This window comes from Ambystoma mexicanum, chromosome 3q (genome assembly GCF_040938575.1).
Source record: "Ambystoma mexicanum isolate Mex_15411 chromosome 3q, UKY_AmexF1_1, whole genome shotgun sequence".
NCBI lineage: Eukaryota > Metazoa > Chordata > Amphibia > Caudata > Ambystomatidae > Ambystoma > Ambystoma mexicanum.
In genome coordinates this window covers 41,031,485-41,052,707 of record NC_090926.1, presented here as the reverse complement: position 1 = coordinate 41,052,707, position 21,223 = coordinate 41,031,485, and the positions used below count along the sequence as shown (strand labels likewise).

Genomic DNA, 21,223 nt, shown 5'->3' with positions numbered 1-21,223 from the left:
TGAAGTAGCATGAAGACTGTTCACCCACTGCACATCCCCTACAGGTCCCTTCAAATATGGAGATTTGCAGATCATCTTGTTTGCTTGTAAGACCTCAGCATACCCCTTACTCAGAGTGTCACTATTTTACTTTTGTAGCTATGTCCCACTGTTAAAGTGCTGCCCAATTTCTAAATATTGGTGGGTAACTAGATGTCATTAGTTCAGCAAGAAAAGTCATGTAGGGAATAAATACTGTTCAAGAGGAAGAGACACACAGTCAGCGGTCAGGAATCTTACCAATTTCCTTTGCCAGTGCCAGACCTTGCGGGAATGTGATAGGCGAAAGTCTTTTCTCTTTTAGTTTTTCAATAGTTTCTTTGTTGTCACGAAGGTCCATTTTTGTGCCAATAAGGACAATAGGGGTGTTACTGCAGTGATGGTGGACCTCAGGATACCACTGGGAACGAGGCGAGAATAAGAAATGTGATAGCAAGGATTGCAAAAGACACTTCCGTTACATGTCACCTGCACTTTAACCCGCTTCCCTCGAGTATAATGCTGAGTAGGAACTATCACGGACGTATCTCTGGGTGTGGATATAAAGTATGGAAGCAGTAGATTGCCGCAGCTTGAAACGTGTGCATACAAGTAGTAATACACAGCATGTTCACAAAGAAAGATGGAATCCCTCTTAAGTACAAGAAACAGTGTTCAAAATGCACAGGCTGAGTAGTTAATCAAGCAGATATCACCAGTTCAGGGGGCCTGCCCAGATGGCAATGGCCCAGAGCCCAAGTTATAGACCCGAGCATAGTAAGGGCCTTACATCCAGGCCCCTATGCTGTTACCGTTTGGTGATGTCCCCTGGACGGCTGATTATTGCTATTAGCACAACAAGGCAACCCGTGGGGTGCTTATAGCCAAATACAATTTAAAAAAAGGCTGCTCCCTATATGCACCTGGGCCATTGGATAGATGAGGCAGTGACTGGTTGCCGTGGAGATGAAAGGCGGGGCTCTGCTTGAAGACTCTCTTCCATTTCCATGGCAGATGCTGAAACAGTAATGCTGGAAGCTGAGGGGAGCAGTGGTAAGGGGGAAGAGGCAGGTCGTGGCTCGGCCAGGGTTATGGGAAGAGGGGGACAGCATATGAGGGTGGAAACCAGAAAGTAGGGGTTGGCGGCGATGGACTGGCTATGGCTTGCAGCAAGGTGGGTGCGTTAAGCACTTGGGTTGCTCTGACAGTCTTGGATCATGTGATTCATCCAGGGTTTCGAGCAGTCTGATTGACGGACGCACTCACTGAGAGTTCTTATTTTGATTAACATCCCCCTCCCAAGTTCTTAAATATAATACCATCAAATTGGATATTACACAGCAGGTACAGTCCCATTATTTTATATTAGCCAATTGTATTATTCTTACAGCTTGAGCCGAAACATCTGGATTACTCAAATTCCCCAAATGTGCACTCTGTACATGTGCAGGCATCCAAATATGAACAGAGGTATAACTTCAAAAATATTAATTTACCTTGGCACGAGCATTTTCATAGGAGGCGGGGCTGACCACAGAGTAACAGATTAGGAAAACATCCTGAGAGGGAAAGAAAAGAAAGACACAACGTCATAATTCAAGAGGAACGGGGAACATATGGTGAAGACAGGTATAATTTGGTCCTGATCATCATGGGGTTCAGTGTTATCGTCTCTTCTTCTGTTTTTGGTCATGTGCACTAATATTGAATTGAGGCATACACCTTATATCTCACAAATATGTTGGCATCCTTCTCCAAAGGCTGTAATGAAAAAAGCTAAGGATGATCCCAACCCAATGCTTGAAAATACCACTTCACGCAAAAGTCTTTCAACAAAGAAAATAGAAAGTAATTAAAATGTTTTTTAAAAGTTGTGATTATCTATTATGAATTCAAATATAAATGTTATATAGCGTTTCAGAAGTCAGAGTTTTTAGCCAAAAATAGAATGCTTTTTAAACACGTTGGGCCTGACTTCCAAAGCTCTTCACTTGGGTGAGGCCTGAACATTTCAGATTTGCTCATGCAGCCTGAGAGCAAATCTGGGGCGGTCTGGAGGAACTTTGCGATGCCCTTAGGCACATTATTGCGACTCATTCTGACACATGAACATCTCCAAAATGCTTTAGGGAGCTCCAAAGATGCCCCAGTTTCTTTATTTGTCAATAAGGTCAAAGATAAAATGAGCAAATCCTAGATCTTCAGGCCATTTACTGGATTTCTCTCGTCTAAAGCACCATGCATTGGGACCAAAATCTGGATGAGCACCTGCGTTTTGCATCTATCACACTTTAGCAAATATTTTTTATTTTTTTATTTTTATTGTTTCATTAGTTTATTACAAACTTTTGTATTACATTACATTACGTGTCCATTGCTCCATTAGTTCAAAAAGTCAACATTCCTTCCATTCTTAGAAATAAAATACATCCTCAATCCTACCTTATCGCAAATAATTGTCCACTAAGCGCAGAGAGGACCACAAAAGCATCAAATCAAGGAAGCGCCATGACAAAGGACCCTCCTGTTCTCCGCAGTCATTCATTATAGTGCTTCAAGCAATTACACATCTTGTTTTAGGATTTCGTCCAAAACGTCAACTGTCACACATGTGTGCATATGATTTTCTCCTTGCAGGATTTGTTGCCACCATTCGTCCATCTCAAGTGTCACTGGTGCAAATTTTACCAAGTGGAAGGAAGCATCTTACTAGATTTAATTTCAGACACCTTGTTTTGAGGTGACATACTGATTCCATCTCTTTTTTGCATAATCTGCATTGATTGTCTTTGAGCTTCTTTGAATGTCTCATATGCAGTATTTTTTTTATTGGATACAAGTTCAGTCTCGGGTGAAGAAATTGGTCCTGATGATATAGGCTTGGGCATCTTACTAGATATTTCATTAGGCCTTTTTATTGCACTAGCTTCACACATTAAATTCAGTAAGGAGCTGAGAAACAACCTTTTGTTGATGGTCTCTATCCAGTCATTTTGTATTACCTTCCATTTAACAGCGCAGGGATTCTCTCTTAGTGTGTCTATTGAGACATTCAGGTAATCAATTTGGCCTTGCCATTTTTTCATACCATCTCTTTAATAGGCCCGGATAAGCCCCATCTGAGGATAAGCCCAATATGTGATGCGGTTTTGCTGACGATGACATGCACATTTTCTGTAGGAGTGACAAAGATTTCCATAATCCTATGGATTGCATCTTTTGAATCCTCAATTCATACCGGATTGCTGCGATGGATTACACATGGGTAAGCGCAGGACCTTCCTCCAGAAATACCTTTCCAGAGTGTTCCATATTGTCCAGCTTAAATTCAGACCCGATTCACTGCCGAAGTTTATTGCTGCTGTTACTTTCTGTGTGTAAAACAAGCGAGGTTTCATGGTGAATTTGAGGTGTAGAATGATTCCTTGCGCAGACAACATTTTGATCTTTAATTTCAGATCTTGAAGCCATTACCATTCTCTTACACATTTATTAAACGAGATTCCCAGATATATAATAACGTTGGTAGTTCCGATTATTTCCTTGCCTGCTCTGCATTGAAACGTCTGCCTTGTTTTCCCCCACTTAACCACCCAATTACATGATTTTAGATTTGTTTGCATTTATTTCAAGCTCTTTCTTCTTAAGATAGTTGTGAAGAAGATTTATCTGTCTCTGGAATCCTACTTGGGTCCTATCCATAACATCAGATCGTCTGCGTATATGACCCAAGAAATTGGTGTTCCATTTACTTTAGGGGGAAATATGTTGACATTATTAAATATATTAGGCAAATCAGCTAAATAAAGCTTGACAATCAACGAAGCCAGCAGGCAGCCCTGTTTCACTCCTTTCTCTGTGGTTATCTCATCCGTTAGAGCTCCTTCAGCATTAATGAGATAAATATTTTTGTGTCAGTGTGTAGAGCAATTATTGCATGTAAGACGTCCTCTGGACACTGCCACAACTTTAGTTTTCCCCATAGCATTGATCTATTGACACTGTCAAAGGCTAGACGAAGATCGATGAATACTAGAAAGTTTGATGGGATTTTAATGTTTCAGGCTTTAGTTTGCTCGATAGCATAAGATTTAGATCTGTCCCCACTCCCCTGGTTAATCCAGTCAGTCTTGCATCAATGATTTTTCTTCGTCTGCCCATTTAGATAACCTTTTATGTCAGAGTGAGGCAAATAACTTACCAATTACGTCTGACAAGGCAATTGGCCGATAGTTGTTTGGATTTAATCTATCACCTTTCTTAAAGATAGGGAAAACTATTGCCAGTTTACAAGATGATGGAATTGTCCTTGTTCTCGAGATTTGCCAAAACAGGATTTTAATAAACTGTGCCCAGGCCTCCTTGTTTTCCTTTGGCATGATGTTAGGCACCCCATTGCGTCCTGCGTCACCTGAGTACTTAATTTTGTTATTGCATCAACAATTATATCTTTCTTAAAATTGAAATCCCCGGTCACTGTAGCCTCTTCCATTTCTTCCTCTCGTGACTTAGTTGAACTTGAGAAACCTCTTTAAAATGTTTGTCCACCCGTTACTGCATGTGTGCTGTTACTTAATGATGCTTTCTGTGACAGAGTCGTTTCATTTATTATTGCCCACGTTTCTCTTGAATTCCAATGGTAAATGGAGTTTAACATTTTCTCTCCTTGCTCTCGGTCCCGTATAATTCTGAAGGAAATTATGCCAATTACAATATCTTTGCCTTTGTCTCTTTGCAAGATCCTCTTCTGCGCCACTACTTCCTGGCTATACAAATGTTTAGGTTGTTGATAACATTGCTTAAATCCTGTATTTGTTGATTGATACATTGCCAGTAGTGGCACGTAGTTCGGCTCTTGCATATTCAGGTTGATTCATTTCTTAGTTATGTTTTCAATTCTTCTCAGATCGAGTTATAGGCCATTTTTCCCTGTGTTTATTTTGAGATCACTGCAGTGCTTCTCCACCTTTCCCGCGTCGTGGTCACTACTTTCCATAGCCATGACTCGAAAGTCTTTTGTGTTGTTTTGGAGGTTTTCTGACACCCAGATGTAATCTAATGTGGCTTTGCACTCATTATGGTGCCATGTTGGCTTGGCGAGAATATCTCCCCTAGTTTGACCATTTAGTATCATGCAGTTCCTTACCTCCAATTCTTGGGCTTTCCTTTTGCCTTTGCCTTTTATAGTTAAGTCACCACATATTATAATATGTGGATTCCTGAATTCCATAGTACAGTCGTCAATCATCTTGGTTACTGAGGCAGACTTCCTGTTGTTATTTTTACTGGATTCCAGTATACATTGATGACTAGCAAGCAACCATAATCGATGTTCACATTATTGCCATTTCCCAGTACAGTCCCCTGTACAAATAAATGTGTATTTGTGCTTTTTATCACAGTTAGGCCGATGTTATTCCTAATCATTGTTAAGTGTTCAGACAATGGTCTACCGTTTTGGTTTTTACCCACTGCATTAAGTAAGGTTATAAATCCATCACTCACAGGGGGCTCCTGCTGCCAGGTTTCTTGCAAACAAATGATCTGGTGATCATCTTTAATTATGCCCCTCTTGTTGAACAAATGAACAAATCCTCGTGTATTCCAGGAAATGAGGGACCTTTCACTTGTCCTCCTCCCAGGCAGGAGCTAGAACTGAGGTGAGGGTTTATCACTTCTATCACAATTTTGTCGCACAGTATCTTGCAATTGCTAATTTTGCTAATTTGCTAAGCTTAGAAATGGGGGCAAACTGGAGATCTCTGGAGCATCTCAGAGATGTCCTTTGACACGTTTTATCAATCATATTTCCATGAGAGCATATGAAAGATTTGCTCCAGTTTTCAGACTTGATGTACAAGTTAGGGAGGTGCAATTTAGACCTGCTTGCACCCATCTCCTCATTTATATCATTGGAAATGTTTGTGAGCCAAGCGCCAAGGGTTCTTTATAACTTTTAAATAAATATCATCAAATCTTGGTAAGAATGATCAAATAAACTCAACTTTTTCAAAATGTTTTTAAAGTTTTTAAACTATCAAGCCCCATTTTTCGATCTATTATCAATTATCAAAGTTTTTAAATAATCATCCAAATCTCTGCATAGCAGGATGTGAAATAGAACTTTGTTAAGTAAGAGAAAGAATCAGTTTGATAAAGATAACCAGTATGTAATCAAAACACACCTTAAACAATAAGGACATGCCAAGCATGCACAATGACGATAACAATGGAACCAAAGAGACAATGATTAAAGGGTAATTGTAATACTGTGACCAACTTAATAAAAGATGGCACTTCTCTCAGCATTGCCAAAGGAACATTGTGCTGACATTACCACACACCACACCCAGTGTATAATGGGAAAAGAAAGTGTCCAGAATGGCCCACATAGTCATGCTGCAAACATCTTCAAGAGAAACACCTTCAGAAAGGAGCCCACGAGGAAGCCACACTTTGATGGACATTCCCTGCAACGACTACCGTGTCACCTTAAAAGAAGCATAAGCCATGGAGATACAGTAGTCAACCTAACCCAAAGGCGTAGGACACCAACCCAGGGTTCCATACCCCGTGTCCAAACAAAACAAAGATGGAGTCACAAAGTTTGAATGATGCAGGCATAGCGAGTAAGCCCTTAACAGCCCTCCCCACATCCAAGGGAGACTGCAACTCAGACAATAAGGAAAGCACTATGCCCTAATTCTGGGGACCAATAAGGTGGTAATTCCAGGGGCCAGATGCCACCCAAGGCAGCGGATGTTGGATCAAGTACTGTCATATGGAGGACCCCTTGTCACCCAGCCTTGGACACTGACACGTGGCAGGGGACAATCACAACGCCTCACTAAGGGCCAGACCTGGGATTCTAGATCCTCATCAATCCGGCAGGCCACTTGGGCAGGTTAGTTTTGGAAGCTCTACCCCTGACCAAACCCCTGGTGAGATCCTGCAGGATAAGTATAAAATACCCCCTTCTGAATTGCGAGGGAGTGCATCTCTTTTTAAACAATCTTGAAGTGTCAATGTTGGAAAAGGTACCTTTCCCTTTAATGTAAAACATTTAGTTGACTAGACACTGGTAGCATGTATATCAACATGTTAAAAACTTCACCTGGGCGTCAGGCAAGTAAATTTAATGTGACAAGATGATATTCAATGAGCCTGGGTCTACAGTGGATACAATGTTGCAAGTCCACTACTTTCCTATCATAGGATGCATCAGAGGGAAAAGACAGTTACAGAGGGATTGTCTTCTGGCCGAGAATTCCTCTGCCAAGGATGCAGTCTTGCAATCTTTCCAAGCACACACACTATTCAGTAACCGGAAATGTTTAGCAAGCTTACCCAATGAGCGTTCAGTATTGATTTCACAAAGTGTGAAACCAGGAGATACCAGTGCAGCAAAGGCACCACAGGGAAGGGTCACAGAGGGATTACTGGAATCTAACCTGGTGGATTGGCCAGTTACAGATTTGGTCCACCATTTAAGAGCAAAGTAGACTGCAGTGCCCCTAGGGACAACAACCAATCCAATGCCTCACTTACTTAACAGTCACAGGGTCCCTCACTGAACGTGACACCCAAGGGGGGGTGGGAGGAAGAACACTGTACAAAAGCAACCAACCCCAGTTGCTGAATTTGTGTGGCACGTTCATGGTGTATTTGGTGATGATCGGGGACTGAAGAGCAGTGGAAGGGGCAAAGGCTACAGAGACCGGGGAGACTGAAGAGGTGGCAGCAGGAGGGGATCAAGAGACCTAAGAGGGTCAAGGAGGAGGTAGTAACATCAGAGATTTAGAGTGGAGATAAGTTACAAAAGCTGAAGAGCTGAGCTTGGGAATGGACAAACATATGTTGTAGCAATTGAATGGCTGAGTGAGGGGTTGGTAAAAAAAACAGGGCAAGAGTTGGCAAAAGGAGCTTGCAGGAGCTCAAGGTGGCAATTGAAAGATCAAACACTGGGGTTGAACAGAAGGCTATCGTGTGAGTTAGGAAAGTAGAGAAACAGGTGGAAACATCAGATGCCAGACAGTCCCAAAAGGAGGATGTGAAAACTCAACAATTAAGACATCTAGAAGAGGTAGTACCTTACAGGGTGCAGAAGGAGGCGTGGTTGGCAGAAGCTGGGATTAACACTGACATGGTAACATCAGGGTATTAGAGAAGTAAGGAAGAGGTAGAACAAGAAGTGACCAGGAAAGGAGGTAGGGAAGGTGGTAGTGGAAGCTGCACAGAGGCCTGGAGTATTTCATAAGGGAGTGAAAGAGATAAATGGACAGTGGTATGAGGAATAATATATATCAGAGCCTTGAGGGGAAGGGAATTAAGGGGATGAGCAGTAGACAGCAGGGACCACTCACTACTCAGCTGCAACCACTGACCCATCTGCTCAAGGAACTTTGACCCTCATTACGAGTTTGCTAGTATCCTGGCGGTAATTCTGCCAGGATACCAGTAAATGGTGATACTCTTACCGGCACTCTGTCTGGCGGTATTACGACTGGATTATGAGTGCCAGTGATGTTGGTAATTTGACATTTCAAGAAGTCCTATTGGACTCCATGGGGGGATATGCCGGTATTGCTTCTAAGGCTGCAGATGCCTAGCTACACACATGCAGTGATGAGAGACATTGTTATGCGAAGAAGACCATCCTGATTGTTGGTTCTTTAGGGAAGATCCCAGTTTTGCATGTAGGATTGAACTACTGGTACACAGTCCCTAAATACAGTCCTCCCTGTTGGCAGGTGACCTATGTGACATGGTGTTACAAAACAGTGCACCTACTTCTCGGAATCTCATTGCCAAATACAGGCTGCCAGGAACAGAACCATGGATGAGATGACTGGAAGAGAAGCCAGGACCAAGGGCTAAATGGGAGGCCCTAACAGGGACATAAACAACGCGGGTAGATCCCATGATGCGAGAAGGGATCTGATGTGGTATCTAACGATATAAACATCTTGAGCAGCCTAATGGCTTACCCATCGATGGAAGAGGAGTCCAGGGCTCCCAGAAAACAATATCAAGAAAATAGAGCTAATGGCTCAAGATGTGAAAATAGCCTAGTGTTTGTTGTACCTCTTTAGGGGTAACGTGTGACTGGATAGTTTAAGCAAGGCTTCCACCTAAATAGAGGGCACCTTTACTCATAGGGCACCTCCCCTGCAGTTTTAAATAGTCTGATCCCAACTCTGCGAAGAGGCAGATGAGGCCATCTCAGTGATGTAGGGTCAGAAACTGACATTCTCAGTAAAGGGAAGTACCACAACTTCCTCTCCCATCCCAGAGTAATTCTAATCACTCCCTCTCTCTCACTACTTCCTGATGTGCTTCAAGACCATGGGAATCTTAGGAAAGGGGTAAGGTAAAGAGGAGCAGTGAGGCAATTGAACGCAGAACATTCCAACCGCATGCTTGCGGGTCCCTCCCTGTAGAAGGTGGGAATAAAGGCCTGTGTATCTGGAGAAAGCTGATCTGTTGATGGGATTGCACATTTCCTGCAGATCTTCAAGAAGAGACTGTAGGAAAATGAGAAGTGGGTGGAAGAGGGGAACACCTTTCTCAAACTCTGCACAATGCTATCTAGTCAAATAAGAGGCATCCAATGAGTGAAGAGTCTCCTCTGCCTACAGGAACTGTGGCGTTGCTTGCACCATATGGACCCGGATATAATTCCACCCTGTATGTTGATGTAGAACAGGACAATTCCCCGAATTTGATTAAGGCAGAATTGCCTTTGCCAGATGGGGAAATGATTCCACTATGGAAAAATTGTCCTGAGTACTGGGCAGAATGGAATTGACCAGCAAATGCGAACTGATGCTTTATCCAGTTTATTCCTTTTCTTTTGAATTATATATATATATATATATATATATATATATATATATATATATATATATATATATATATATATATATATTAGTAATGAGGCAACACAACTTCTTTCAAGGACTACTGGTAAATACTTACTGTACACATTGTTTGGAAGGGGACACGATCTTCCCGCACCCCCAAGTGCTTTAGAATAAGGCACAGTGCACATGTGGGAATAGCATCCATCTCAGATATTAGCAGCCATGTTCAAGCGCAAAGCTTAAAAGGAGGAGGGCGGCAACCAGCATCCTAGTCCTAGGCAGTGAACAGAAGCAAGGAATAGGTTGTATCCCGGGCACTGATGAGAAAGGCCAGAGCTACACAGGTCAATAAGCCCTTCATTGTCCAAAAATGTTGCCAACCTTTGCGCCCTGTGAAGAATGTGCCCTGCAAGGCAATGGGAGTGGGGCTGGGCGTCTTTGTACAATACAATCCCCCGAGAAGGAGGGCACAGGCCTCCAATCCCCACCAGTCCCAACTCTAAGTTATATCACCCAATTGCCCTGGCTTTAGGACCCATGAATTCCAATGTACTAGCCAGCCCCAGACCACTGATCATAAACATGCTGGACCCTTCGATCGATCAAAAAGATCAGAAAGCAGGGCATTCCTACCTTCAGTCACAGATCACATGATTTGTGCAGGGAGGGATGAAATTATAGCCCAGAACGAGAGTGGAAGATGTTGGAGAGATGCCAGCCTGTCTTGGAGTGAGTGAAATGTGAAAGTTAGTATGACCTCTGCTTTCCCCCTGAGCCCCTGTCTGCTTGTACCAGGTGCATTGTTACACATATAGAGATGTGTTGTTTTGTTCGCAATATGAGTGCAACTTGGCTGCCTTCTGACAGATGACCACTGCAGCATCGCCCACGTGGAAGAAGATGGACGGACAGGGCTGGTACCAATGGCCTGGCATCCCCTATGAAGCAGGCAACCTATGTGTAGGATTGCACCAACCAACTGCGCTGGTTTCTACTGTATGTAATGATGTCACTGATGATGCTGCAGACCTTCATAATGTGTTGCACTGACAGATTTTTACTAGAGTGCTGCGCGGCAGCAGAGTTCGCTTTTTCCTTTGTATGGAAATAAACGTTGTTATCCTTGCAAGAGGTGTATTGGGCCTTTTTCCCTAGTGGGTTGTATTTTTTCTGGTGTGAGCATCTAGGGGCTTTCCTACAACATCCTTGTCAGATGCCAGAGCTGCAGAGCCCTCAAGTGTAATTTAAGATGTTCAATAATGCTTGCAAATATGTAATGTTTCACCCTCTTACCAAGATATCTCCCTAACATTTCCAAATCTCTTTGTTGCTCCTCTTCTACCATTGGGAATGGTCTGGGATCATTAAGTAGGTTCATAATAGGTGAAGAAAAAGGGCACACAGTGGAAAGTATCGGAGTGGGTGGTTCCAGGATCATATTCAACACAGGGATTACAGGTAGGATCCTTCCTGGGAATATTTGATCAATCCCAAAATGTACAGCCACCCTAACTAAAGCCTGGATCTGTTCAGGTGAGAAGGTCGCTGCAGGATTGGTGTAACTGGCAATCGCCTTCTGATGTCTATTTAATGGGAGGGTGCTCTGCTTCTGCGATCATGGATCCACTGTTCCCAGTCCTTACCCTGCTTTCTTCTGGGACAGATAGCGAATCATGGACTGCAAGAGGGATGACTTCCTCTCTCTCCCGCTCTCTGCATTTGTCTGTGCAGCATTAGCCATTCCAAAATACGCATAAAAGGCTTGGTTATTACCACAGTCAATTCCTTAAAGGCATGATCCGGTAAAAAAATGTATTGTCCCTACGGGTCGGTCATGTTTTTTTAAGCCTAAGTGGCTCGATTTTAGAAAAATTTCCTATGGACCTTACCCGAGTTTTCGTCCATTAAACGCACGCGAAAACAGGCACCTGGGCGCTGCCATTTTGTGATAATCCTATCATTTCCCCTATCGCCCTGTCTGACCTGTTTTTGCGGCACTAAATCAAATCCCCCGCCCCTGAGCCTGTCATCAGCAGATGCGTACCGCCCATTTCCCAACGCCAAAGCACGTCTCGTGTCAACAATCGCTGTGCCTCAGCTAATGACTTGTCGCCATGGAAATGGCAGGACGCCTCTTTCCTCAATAAGTATAAACAGACCGTTTCACAACACACAGCAGCAGATTTTCGATTCCATTCCTCTCTCTGTGTTACTTTGAGTATTCTGTGACCCGTTTCTGTGCTCTGGTCAGCTAACTTCGCCGCTTGTAGCCCGTGTGAACACCTGTATCATCTCTATAAATTATTGTACTTTGTTTACCACACAATGGCTACAATAATGCCCTACATGTACGAGCCCGAGTATACCGAGGAGGAACTACTGGAAAGGGAAGCACTCGAAAACAATGGGGATTCGGACAACAGTTGGGAGGACGATTCAACAGATGAAGTGCCTGGGCCTAGTCGCATGGACGGCATCTCCACCTGGTGCACATGCAATCAGTGCGAGCTAATGCCAACCGAGGACGAGAACTGCTGCTGCCGAGAAAACTCGGGATGCCTGGCCTACATTTCGGAAGGCGAGTCACGACCGCAATGCATCACCGAGCTGCCAGACTTCAGGGCAGCCTGCCTCACACGGGCCGTTTTGAGAATAATGATGGTGCTTATGCACGAACTTCGCGCAACTGTTCGTCCTCGTAATCCGAGTAACGAGTAAGTATACTCTGCTTGTCATGCCACTCCTATTTCATGGTCTTCTACTATATCCAAAATTATATATCCATCTCATAGTAACGCATGAAAGTCGTTCAATAGTGTGCATTGTCTAGATAGCATTTGTCCGTGCTGAATGCCATTAGTTACGAGAATTGTCATTGACAACAAATGCTTATTAACCTTTTAAGTGCCAAGGACGAGATATCTCGTCCTTGGGATTACCTCCACAGTGCCAAGGACGAGATAGCTCGTCCTTGGCACTGAAGGGGTTAATTAAGGAGAAAATGTTAGAAAGTATTGAGTGTTGCAATACCGAAATCACCAAAAAGGGCTTGGCACTGGGGGGGAAAAACTTATCTTGGTCATTTGAAAACAGTTTGTTTCAATCCTTTTCACAGGTGGTACAGGCTGGTGGCCTATCGTTCCTTTACATGGTGGCTCCACGGGAGGCTTGGACACCGCGTTCGAAGAGTGATACCCGCCTGTGCCGTTCGTGCCATAAGAGAAACGTTCCCGAGTGACAGCGGTCAGTACAGGAGATTTTCTCTCGCTGTGCTGCAACCTGACCTGTATAATCTTTAAAGTCTTGTATTTTTGTGTCATGAAAATAAGTTACAAAATAAAACACCACATATATAACAACGGTTGTTTCGATTTTTTAAATGAATCAAGTGTGTCTCCATTCAAGGATGGACGTCAGACATCTGTGCGCCGAATTGGTGAAGGTTATGGTCGCTGTGAAGCATGGTGGTCACTATCTATCTAAGCTAAAATAAAATATTCTCGATAATGCATGCACTAAATAACACTTGTTCAAAGTCTTTCAGTAGGTTATGTCTCTATAAAAGCCACACAAATATCTATAATATCAATTAACATTGGATTATACAGACCTTAGGTCAAGGGTCTTGACCACTATAATACACTGGTTGAAGTGTGGGTCTGTGCTCACAAAAATCTCCGGTATGTGGCATTTGTTATTGATAGGCAACGATATACTGCAGTAGAGGGCAAGGGGTCTCCATTCAGCAGTCTTCCTGTGCCTTATCTGCACGCCCCAGCCCCCTCCATCCCACCCACCCTCTATCAAAGGAGATGCGCGCCAGTGGATGCGCGCTGTCAGGGGCGCGAAAGGCAAAGGTGCTAAACTACATGTACACTTGAAAAGGTATCCCACGCCAAGGGGCCATCGGTCACATGGCCTCCTCAGACACCGTGTCACCATGCAGGCCTCCCCTTGATGCAGGCCGCCCCCCTGCAATCCACATAAGTGTGTCACCATTCGGCAGTCTTCCTGTGCCTTATCTGCACGCCCCAGGCCCCTCGATCCCACCCACCCTCTATCAAAGGAGGTGCGCGCCAGTGGATGCGCGCTGTCAGGGGCGCGAAAGGCAAAGGTGCTAAACTACATGTACACTTGAAAAGGTATCCCACGCCAAGGGGCCATCGGTCACATGGCCTCCTCAGACACTGTGTCTCCATGCAGGCCTCCCCTTGATGCAGGCCGCCCCCCTGCAATCCACATAAGTGTGTCACCATTCGGCAGTCTTCCTGTGCCTTATCTGCATGCCCCAGGCCCCTCGATCCCACCCTCCCTCTATCAAAGGAGGTGCGCGCCAGTGGATGCGCGCTGTCAGGGGCGCGAAAGGCAAAGGTGCTAAACTACATGTACACTTGAAAAGGTATCCCACGCCAAGGGGCCATCGGTCACATGGCCTCCTCAGACACCGTGTCTCCATGCAGGCCTCCCCTTGATGCAGGCCGCCCCCCTGCAATCCACATAAGTGTGTCACCATTCGGCAGTCTTCCTGTGCCTTATCTGCACGCCCCAGGCCCCTCCATCCCACCCACTCTCTATCAAAGGAGGTGCGCGCCAGTGGATGCACGCTGTCAGGGGCGCGAAAGGCAAAGGTGCTAAACTACATGTACACTTGAAAAGGTATCCCACGCCAAGGGGCCATCGGTCACATGGCCTCCTCAGACACCGTGTCTCCATGCAGGCCTCCCCTTCAAGCAGGCTGCCCCCCTAATACCACGACATACATGCGTCATTCATTTACAAACACACCCCAGTTTCTAATACTTTAAAAACCACTCGATATGTCTCATGAGAACATCTTTGTGCTTTGCAAGTCAACTCCTGAACGTGCTACCTGGGAACCACTGAGATCTATGCTAATCTGCTCGTCGTCCTGCTATCCGTGAACTTCTGTGACCGCTTCGAGCATACCCATCAGTGCGCTACCTGTGGCCATCCACCTATTCTCCCGCAACATACTGCTCTGCTTGCTGAATCCAACTGTTTGTTGGTCAAGGTAAGGCCATGTATCCTGGTCATATTTCACAGATTTTTAAATTTCTATCTATTTGCGAGTAGAGTACCCAATAGTGCTATGTTCATTGGTCTCATTGCTATTGACTTGAATTTCCATTGCTATGCTATCAATAGATCTATTTATTTTCATCTGTGTCAATTGTCATCGAATTGCATCCTTCGGGGGTCCAGTCTATAATGAAAGCATGTTTCCTTCTCGTGCAAGACAGAACATCCAAGGGACGAGTCACATGTTCAGAGTTTAGTATAGAGTTTTGCATCAAATCTTTATTCATGAATATTGTATAATAATGTTGATATTTACTTTTCAGATTTGTCAACAATGCCTGCCTGTTCGATTAGCGTTTGCCCTTCGAAGACCCATGCGAAATCTGAAGGCACTACAATGCATGTGTTCCCGAAAACTGTTCATCGAATCAGAGAATGGGTCAGACATTGCGGATATCCACTGGATGAGCTTGAAAGTAGAGTTCAACAAGTCTTACAGGACAAGAGGGGTGATCGATACCGCATCTGCAGCCTGCACTTTTCCTCAGACATGTACCCCACATCTTGGGTAACAAAGAAGAATAAACAGCGAACAACACGGAAATTGCTCGCAAACGCTATTCCCACTCTATTCGTCCACATTCCGCCTCTGGTGAGTCAAGTGTCCGGATTTAGCTTTAGGCCTTGCGGCAGTGTGTAGGTAGCCTAATGGATTAATTGATATTTTAGGTGTTGTATCCCTTGTAATACTTTCGATATTGATATGAGTGTATAGCTTTTTGAATAATGACATTTTTCAATAAATTCTTTTTCGATTTCATAACCCACAAACGAAATGTATATATATGGGAACAGGGAACTGCGCTATATTGCGCATTTTTCAAGTATTCTGTCGCCTTACATGGCTATTTTTAATATTGGCATTTCATTATCAATCAATAATTTACCTTTACAACTTCTTGACTCTCCCTTCAATCTGAAGCAAGAACATTCTACATCCTTGACGTGCTCGCAGTTATCAACCACTTCTAGCGCGTATCAGGTAATCTTGCTACGCTACTCCACTACAGACTTGTTTTATGCGTGTCAAGTAATAGTTTTATTCTATCGTGTAACTATTTTTTCAAATGTTTGGTTAGTGCTTTCCAATTGATATACACCTTAGTTACCGTCCACTGGTGTTTATTTTCAGTTATAATTAGTGTTATCCATGCTAATGCAAGTACTGTCTTTCAGGGAGATGCTGAAGCGTCCGCCACATCTACAACATTTCTAGATGTTCCTCACCAGCAGGAGGTATGGATACTGACAGCTCCATCGAGCGTCATCATCAGAGCTGTAATACTTGTCGTTTGATTGTTCTACGCAATGTTTAATTCGTGGTTAGCCATTGATATGTACCAGTGCTGTCGACCCCAAGTGTGTGTTATGTTTTCAATATTGTAATCCTTACTAATGCGAGTACTATGTTTCAGGCAGTTGATGGAGTGTCAACCCCTGCACTTGATGCAGAGCCTGACATTCAAGTAATTCCAGGGGAAGTGGAAGCGAGACCTTGCGTATACGAATCGGCGCAACAGCTTTCGGAAGTGCGCACTACATTTGCAACATCCATAGATATTCTTCAGCAGCACGAGGTATGGATACTGACAGCTCCATCATGCGTGATCATGTAACGTGAATACATTTGCTAGACTTTCTTCCCTATTAACGCAAGTGCTGTGTTTCAGGGAGACGACGGAGCTTCCACTACAATCACAACATCCCATTTAGATGCAGATGTAAAGGAATCGGTGAAATCAGTCGTTGAAATCTGCATATTTTGAGTTTCCTTTATTGTTTTAGACAATGCATCATTTGTGGTTATCTCTTTATATGTATTGTGTTATGTTGCAAATATTGAAAACCATACTAATGCAAGTACTGTGTTTCAGGGAGATGCTGATGCCTCCGCTCCAATACAACCATTCATGGCAGTCCATGCGGAGCCAGAGGTATGGATACTGACAGGTCCATCGAACTACATCATCACTGGTCAAATACTTGTCGTTTGATTGTTCCAAACAATGTTTAAATCGTGTTTGGCTATTGAGATGTACCTGTGTGTTCGTCGTCACGTGTGTTTTATGCTTACAATATTTTGTTACATAGTAATGAAAGTACTATGTTTCAGGGAGTCGATGGAGCCTCATTCCGTGCTGTCTATGCGAATACAGAAAATATAGTCGTTGCAGCGCAAGAGCAAGGGAGGACATGCGGAAACTAATCGGAGCTACAGCGTGCAGATGTTGAAGGTCGAGTCAAAAAAGTTGCAAAAAAAAGAAACCAAAAAAAATGTTAGTCACAAACAGTTCATAACTTTTCAAAAATGTTTGTGCTGGGGACTATTATATGTTTTTTTCCAGTCAATTGGACTACACTTTATCTTGTGTTTAAACTGAACATCCCTTTTCCAATCTCTCCTCTAGTTACCCATGGGTGTCAGAACTATACATACACAGACAGTGAAGCGAATGAGAGATGTTGCTTGCCAGACCATGTACACTATGGAGGAACTACTCATTGAGGCGCAGCGTGTTCAGGCTCGAGATGCTCCTGTCCAATGGCCAGAAACTGAATTTGCTGAGTTTGGAGAATACAGCAAAGTTGCATTGGACCATTGCTACAGTGAGACCGCACCACCGCATATAGAAGATCAATGCACACAATCTACACCCGCCAAATAATTGCCACCCAAAAACCTGTCGACATTGTTGTGTTCTCCCATTAATGCTGAAGTAACAGATGTTGAAATGACTGAGAATGAACCAGCAGCATCCATCGACGCATCTGAACTTGATATGAGCGATATTACTTTCCAATGTGTTGAAATCTCCTCAACGTCACAGGCCGAAACAACGTTGACGCCGGATGACAATCTAATGAAAGAGAGCAAATACATTGTATTCGACAGTTGTTTGATGGATATTATAAGTATGCTGAAATGTGGGCATTCCGTTAGAGGGAAAGTATGTGGGAAGCCATTGAATAATGTGACTCGTCAAATAAAAGGCAGTAACGTCAAAATAAAGGCCGCCTGCAGATTAAATCATATGTTCTCATGGTCTGCAAAACCGATGCTGGGGAAAATGCCAGCAGGCAATCTACTGTGTTCAGCTGCATCACTTTTTAGTGGCTCCAGTTTTAGAAAGTTAGAGGCTTTCTTTCAGTTTGTGGGACTCCATTTCATTTCTAAAACACAGTACTACAAATACCAACATGATTATCTGTTTCCGGCCATTAGTGATGCTTGGAAAAATGAACAATTGTCTCTAGCAAGTACATTCGAAGGGAAACGATTCAGGCTAGCCGGCGATGGACAGTGCGACAGCCCTGGATTTTCTGCCAAGTACTGCACCTACCACTTTCAGGACATGGATAGTAAGAAAATTGTGAGTTCGTTGGTCGTGCAGGTGTCACAATGTACATCCTCAGTGGCCATGGAGAAACTAGGATTTATAAAATCAGTGCAAGATCTACAATCAAGGGGAATGGACATCGAACTCATAGCCACGGACAGACACGTTTCAATTGCCAAGACAATGAGAGAGCAGTTCCCAAATATTAATCATCAATTTGACGTATGGCATCTTGCTAAATCAATCAGTAAGAAAATCTTGGCTGCAGGAAAAAAGAAAGGTTTTGAAAGTATTTTGCAGTGGTCCCAGTCTATCACAAATCATCTTTGGTGGAGCTCAAAAACTTGTGAAGGGTCCGTGGAAATACTACTTGGAAAATGGCGGTCACTGATGCACCACTGTACCAACGTTCACCGCTGGTCAAAAAACCAACATTTCAACCAATGTGAACATGGGCCATTGTCCCCAGAGGAGGCAAGGAAGAAGAAGTGGTTGAAAAGCAGGCGTTAAATTCTCCAACCCGCAAAGGGACCTCGTAGTAAGGCGGTAAGGGTTTACCGGTACCAGTAAAATACAGGTACCGGTAAACCCTTACCGCCTCCTGTGTAATGAGGCCCACAGCCTTGGAGGCTTTTTTAGTGGGAGTGCAGGGTTACCACCTGCTGCTCTCAAATTCAAATCCAAGTACCCAATGATCCCACAACCCCCTTAGAATAAGTGTGCATACCACAGTCTTGTCTGACTCTCAATAAATAAATAGTCTTCTTCATCTGCATGATCTGTTATGTTAAGAGTCTTTCATACCAGCCGCGTCGCCACTGTAGTGGTGTTACCGTGCTGAGACATGTCTAGAAGGTGGCATAGGGTACAACCACCAGGGGTAAAACCAGATCATCGTCTGTGGGGGAAAGGAAAAAAGGATAATAGTTGAAAGGAAATAAAAAAGAAGCAGGAGTAATACCTTATGTATCAGACAAACAGACGGTTAGGTACAAAGGGTTCAATGAAAGAATATTATGCTCGTGGTCACAGGGGCGCAGAGTAGTCAATGGTTATTGGATGAAACCACAGATGACTGAGAGAAGAGCGAAAAGAGATGTCCAAGATGGCAAGCAAAGTTTCATGACGCCACTGTCTAGTCGATGCAGGTGTGGTGCTACAGTCAGTAAAAATGAGATGGTCTTCAGGACCTTTCCACCAGATAGGGTTATTAAACCAAGCTCCTGATTAATCTAGAAGTGTTTATCTTGCAGTGCCAAGCCAAAGTAACATAGGTGTCAGTGCTTTGAATTGGTAGAGTAATAGGTGAAAGCAAGGAACACAAGAGGGAGGGTGGAAAACTCAGCAGAGCAGAGTGCCATACCTAATTGTCCACAAGGTGAAGAAAACATACATAGAGAATCAGACCTCTGAATAAGAAGGACCACAAGTGAATGGGACAACATATTGTCAACAACTCCAATCGTTTGTAGCAATTAGAATCAACTCAACAGAATAAACAGGAAGTATGACGCACACAACCCTACATCAGGTAAAACAGGGATGTTCACACATTCATACAATCTTAATTCCTAAATAGAGAAGATGCACAAAACATTTATTGGTATGCCCTGAACATGACAAATGAAATGTGCTTAGTGATACAAGCCACAGCTTTCTGGAGAAGGAAATACCAGCCAGCAATATTCTATACTAGACAAGAAGGACCAACATAAGGAAACAGAAAGGAATACAGAGATAATAAAATAGGTATGTGTTAGGAAACAGGGCACTCTCTTCAATAGGTGTGATGTCTTTTTTCAAACGCGAGTTACCTGGGCGGGCTCTCTGTGCAGGAATAGACTGGAGAAGGTTGAGGACTTGATTTACTTTTCAAGTAGGCCGTGATTGCCAGTGACAGGAGAGGGAATGGTGTAGGTTTTAGGTTAGGGACAGGTTTTTTAAGTTTAAGTTGCAGGAATGCAGGTGCCTGTCCACGTATCGCATTGAAGGGGAATGCAAAGTGCGTTAAAAGTAATTCTCCTGCAGACAGGGAGCGAGTGTCATGAGTGGAGGGACTGGGGAACGTTGTCCCGTAAAACCACGTCAAAGACGAGCATGAGCCGCCACATTTTGAACTCTCTGGAGAAGTGCAATTAAGTATATGAATGCTGAAGAAAAAAGAAAATCACTAGGAAATACTTACCCTAACTCCATGTGGGGACTATACTTGCTTGAGTGACAGGAAAAACGTGGATGCTTGAAGGAAGGCCAGCTTTTTATACCCTCCTCATAGTTGCCCGCCTCATTGCGTGAGGGCTTTGACAAGGAAAAGGGACAAAGTGGGAAGCACTTACTGTCTGCGGGTATGAAAGGGGCCGGAGTCGGTCATACTCCTCCTGTCCAGCTGTGTCCCAGAGTCCTAGGTTCACCGTTTTCCCATCCACCATCATGTTGGCAGAATAGTTTTCAAATCTGCAAGGGGGCAAGAAACGGAAGGGGGTAAAGGGTCAGAGGGACAGATGGCAAGAGGAATGAGAAAGGGTAGTGGCCAAAATTGGATAATTAAAGAGAGCGTAGAGAAGAGGCTTTGTTTTTGCAAGAAAAGGGGATAGGATGGAGAAATGAAAGCAAGAATGAAACATATTTAGGTGAGAGGGAGACAAGAGGTAAAGGTACAGAAAGAGAAAAAGAAGTGTAGAGTAAAATGTGTAAACACATCTTTTCACTGTCCGATAAAATGGAATTGCTCCACCACCTGATACTCACACAGTCGGGATATATTCCCCAGGGAAGGCATTGCTGGTGTAGCTGATGAGCAGACAGGTTTTACCCACAGCTCTATGAAAGAAAGAGTGAGGTACAATCCATGTTATATTATTGAATAAACATTACTGTGTTCTCTGTCTTTGGTTTTTGGGATGA

The 21,223-nt window shown here is 43.7% G+C and overlaps 1 protein-coding gene across 2 annotated transcripts in view; it reads right to left on the bottom strand.

Moving 5' to 3' along the window:
* The window catches only part of LOC138582073 (ras-related C3 botulinum toxin substrate 1-like), a 74,869-nt gene that overhangs the window by 9,872 nt on the left and 43,774 nt on the right, over window positions 1–21,223 (bottom strand). For both annotated transcript variants that reach the window (XM_069653022.1, XM_069653021.1), the window contains exons 2-5: window positions 21,068–21,139; window positions 20,656–20,773; window positions 1,515–1,577; window positions 280–439 (exon numbers count right to left, since the gene is read on the bottom strand). In XM_069653022.1, coding sequence (XP_069509123.1) covers window positions 280–439; window positions 1,515–1,577; window positions 20,656–20,773; window positions 21,068–21,139 — 413 coding nt within the window. The remainder of the gene's footprint in view (window positions 1–279; window positions 440–1,514; window positions 1,578–20,655; window positions 20,774–21,067; window positions 21,140–21,223) is intronic.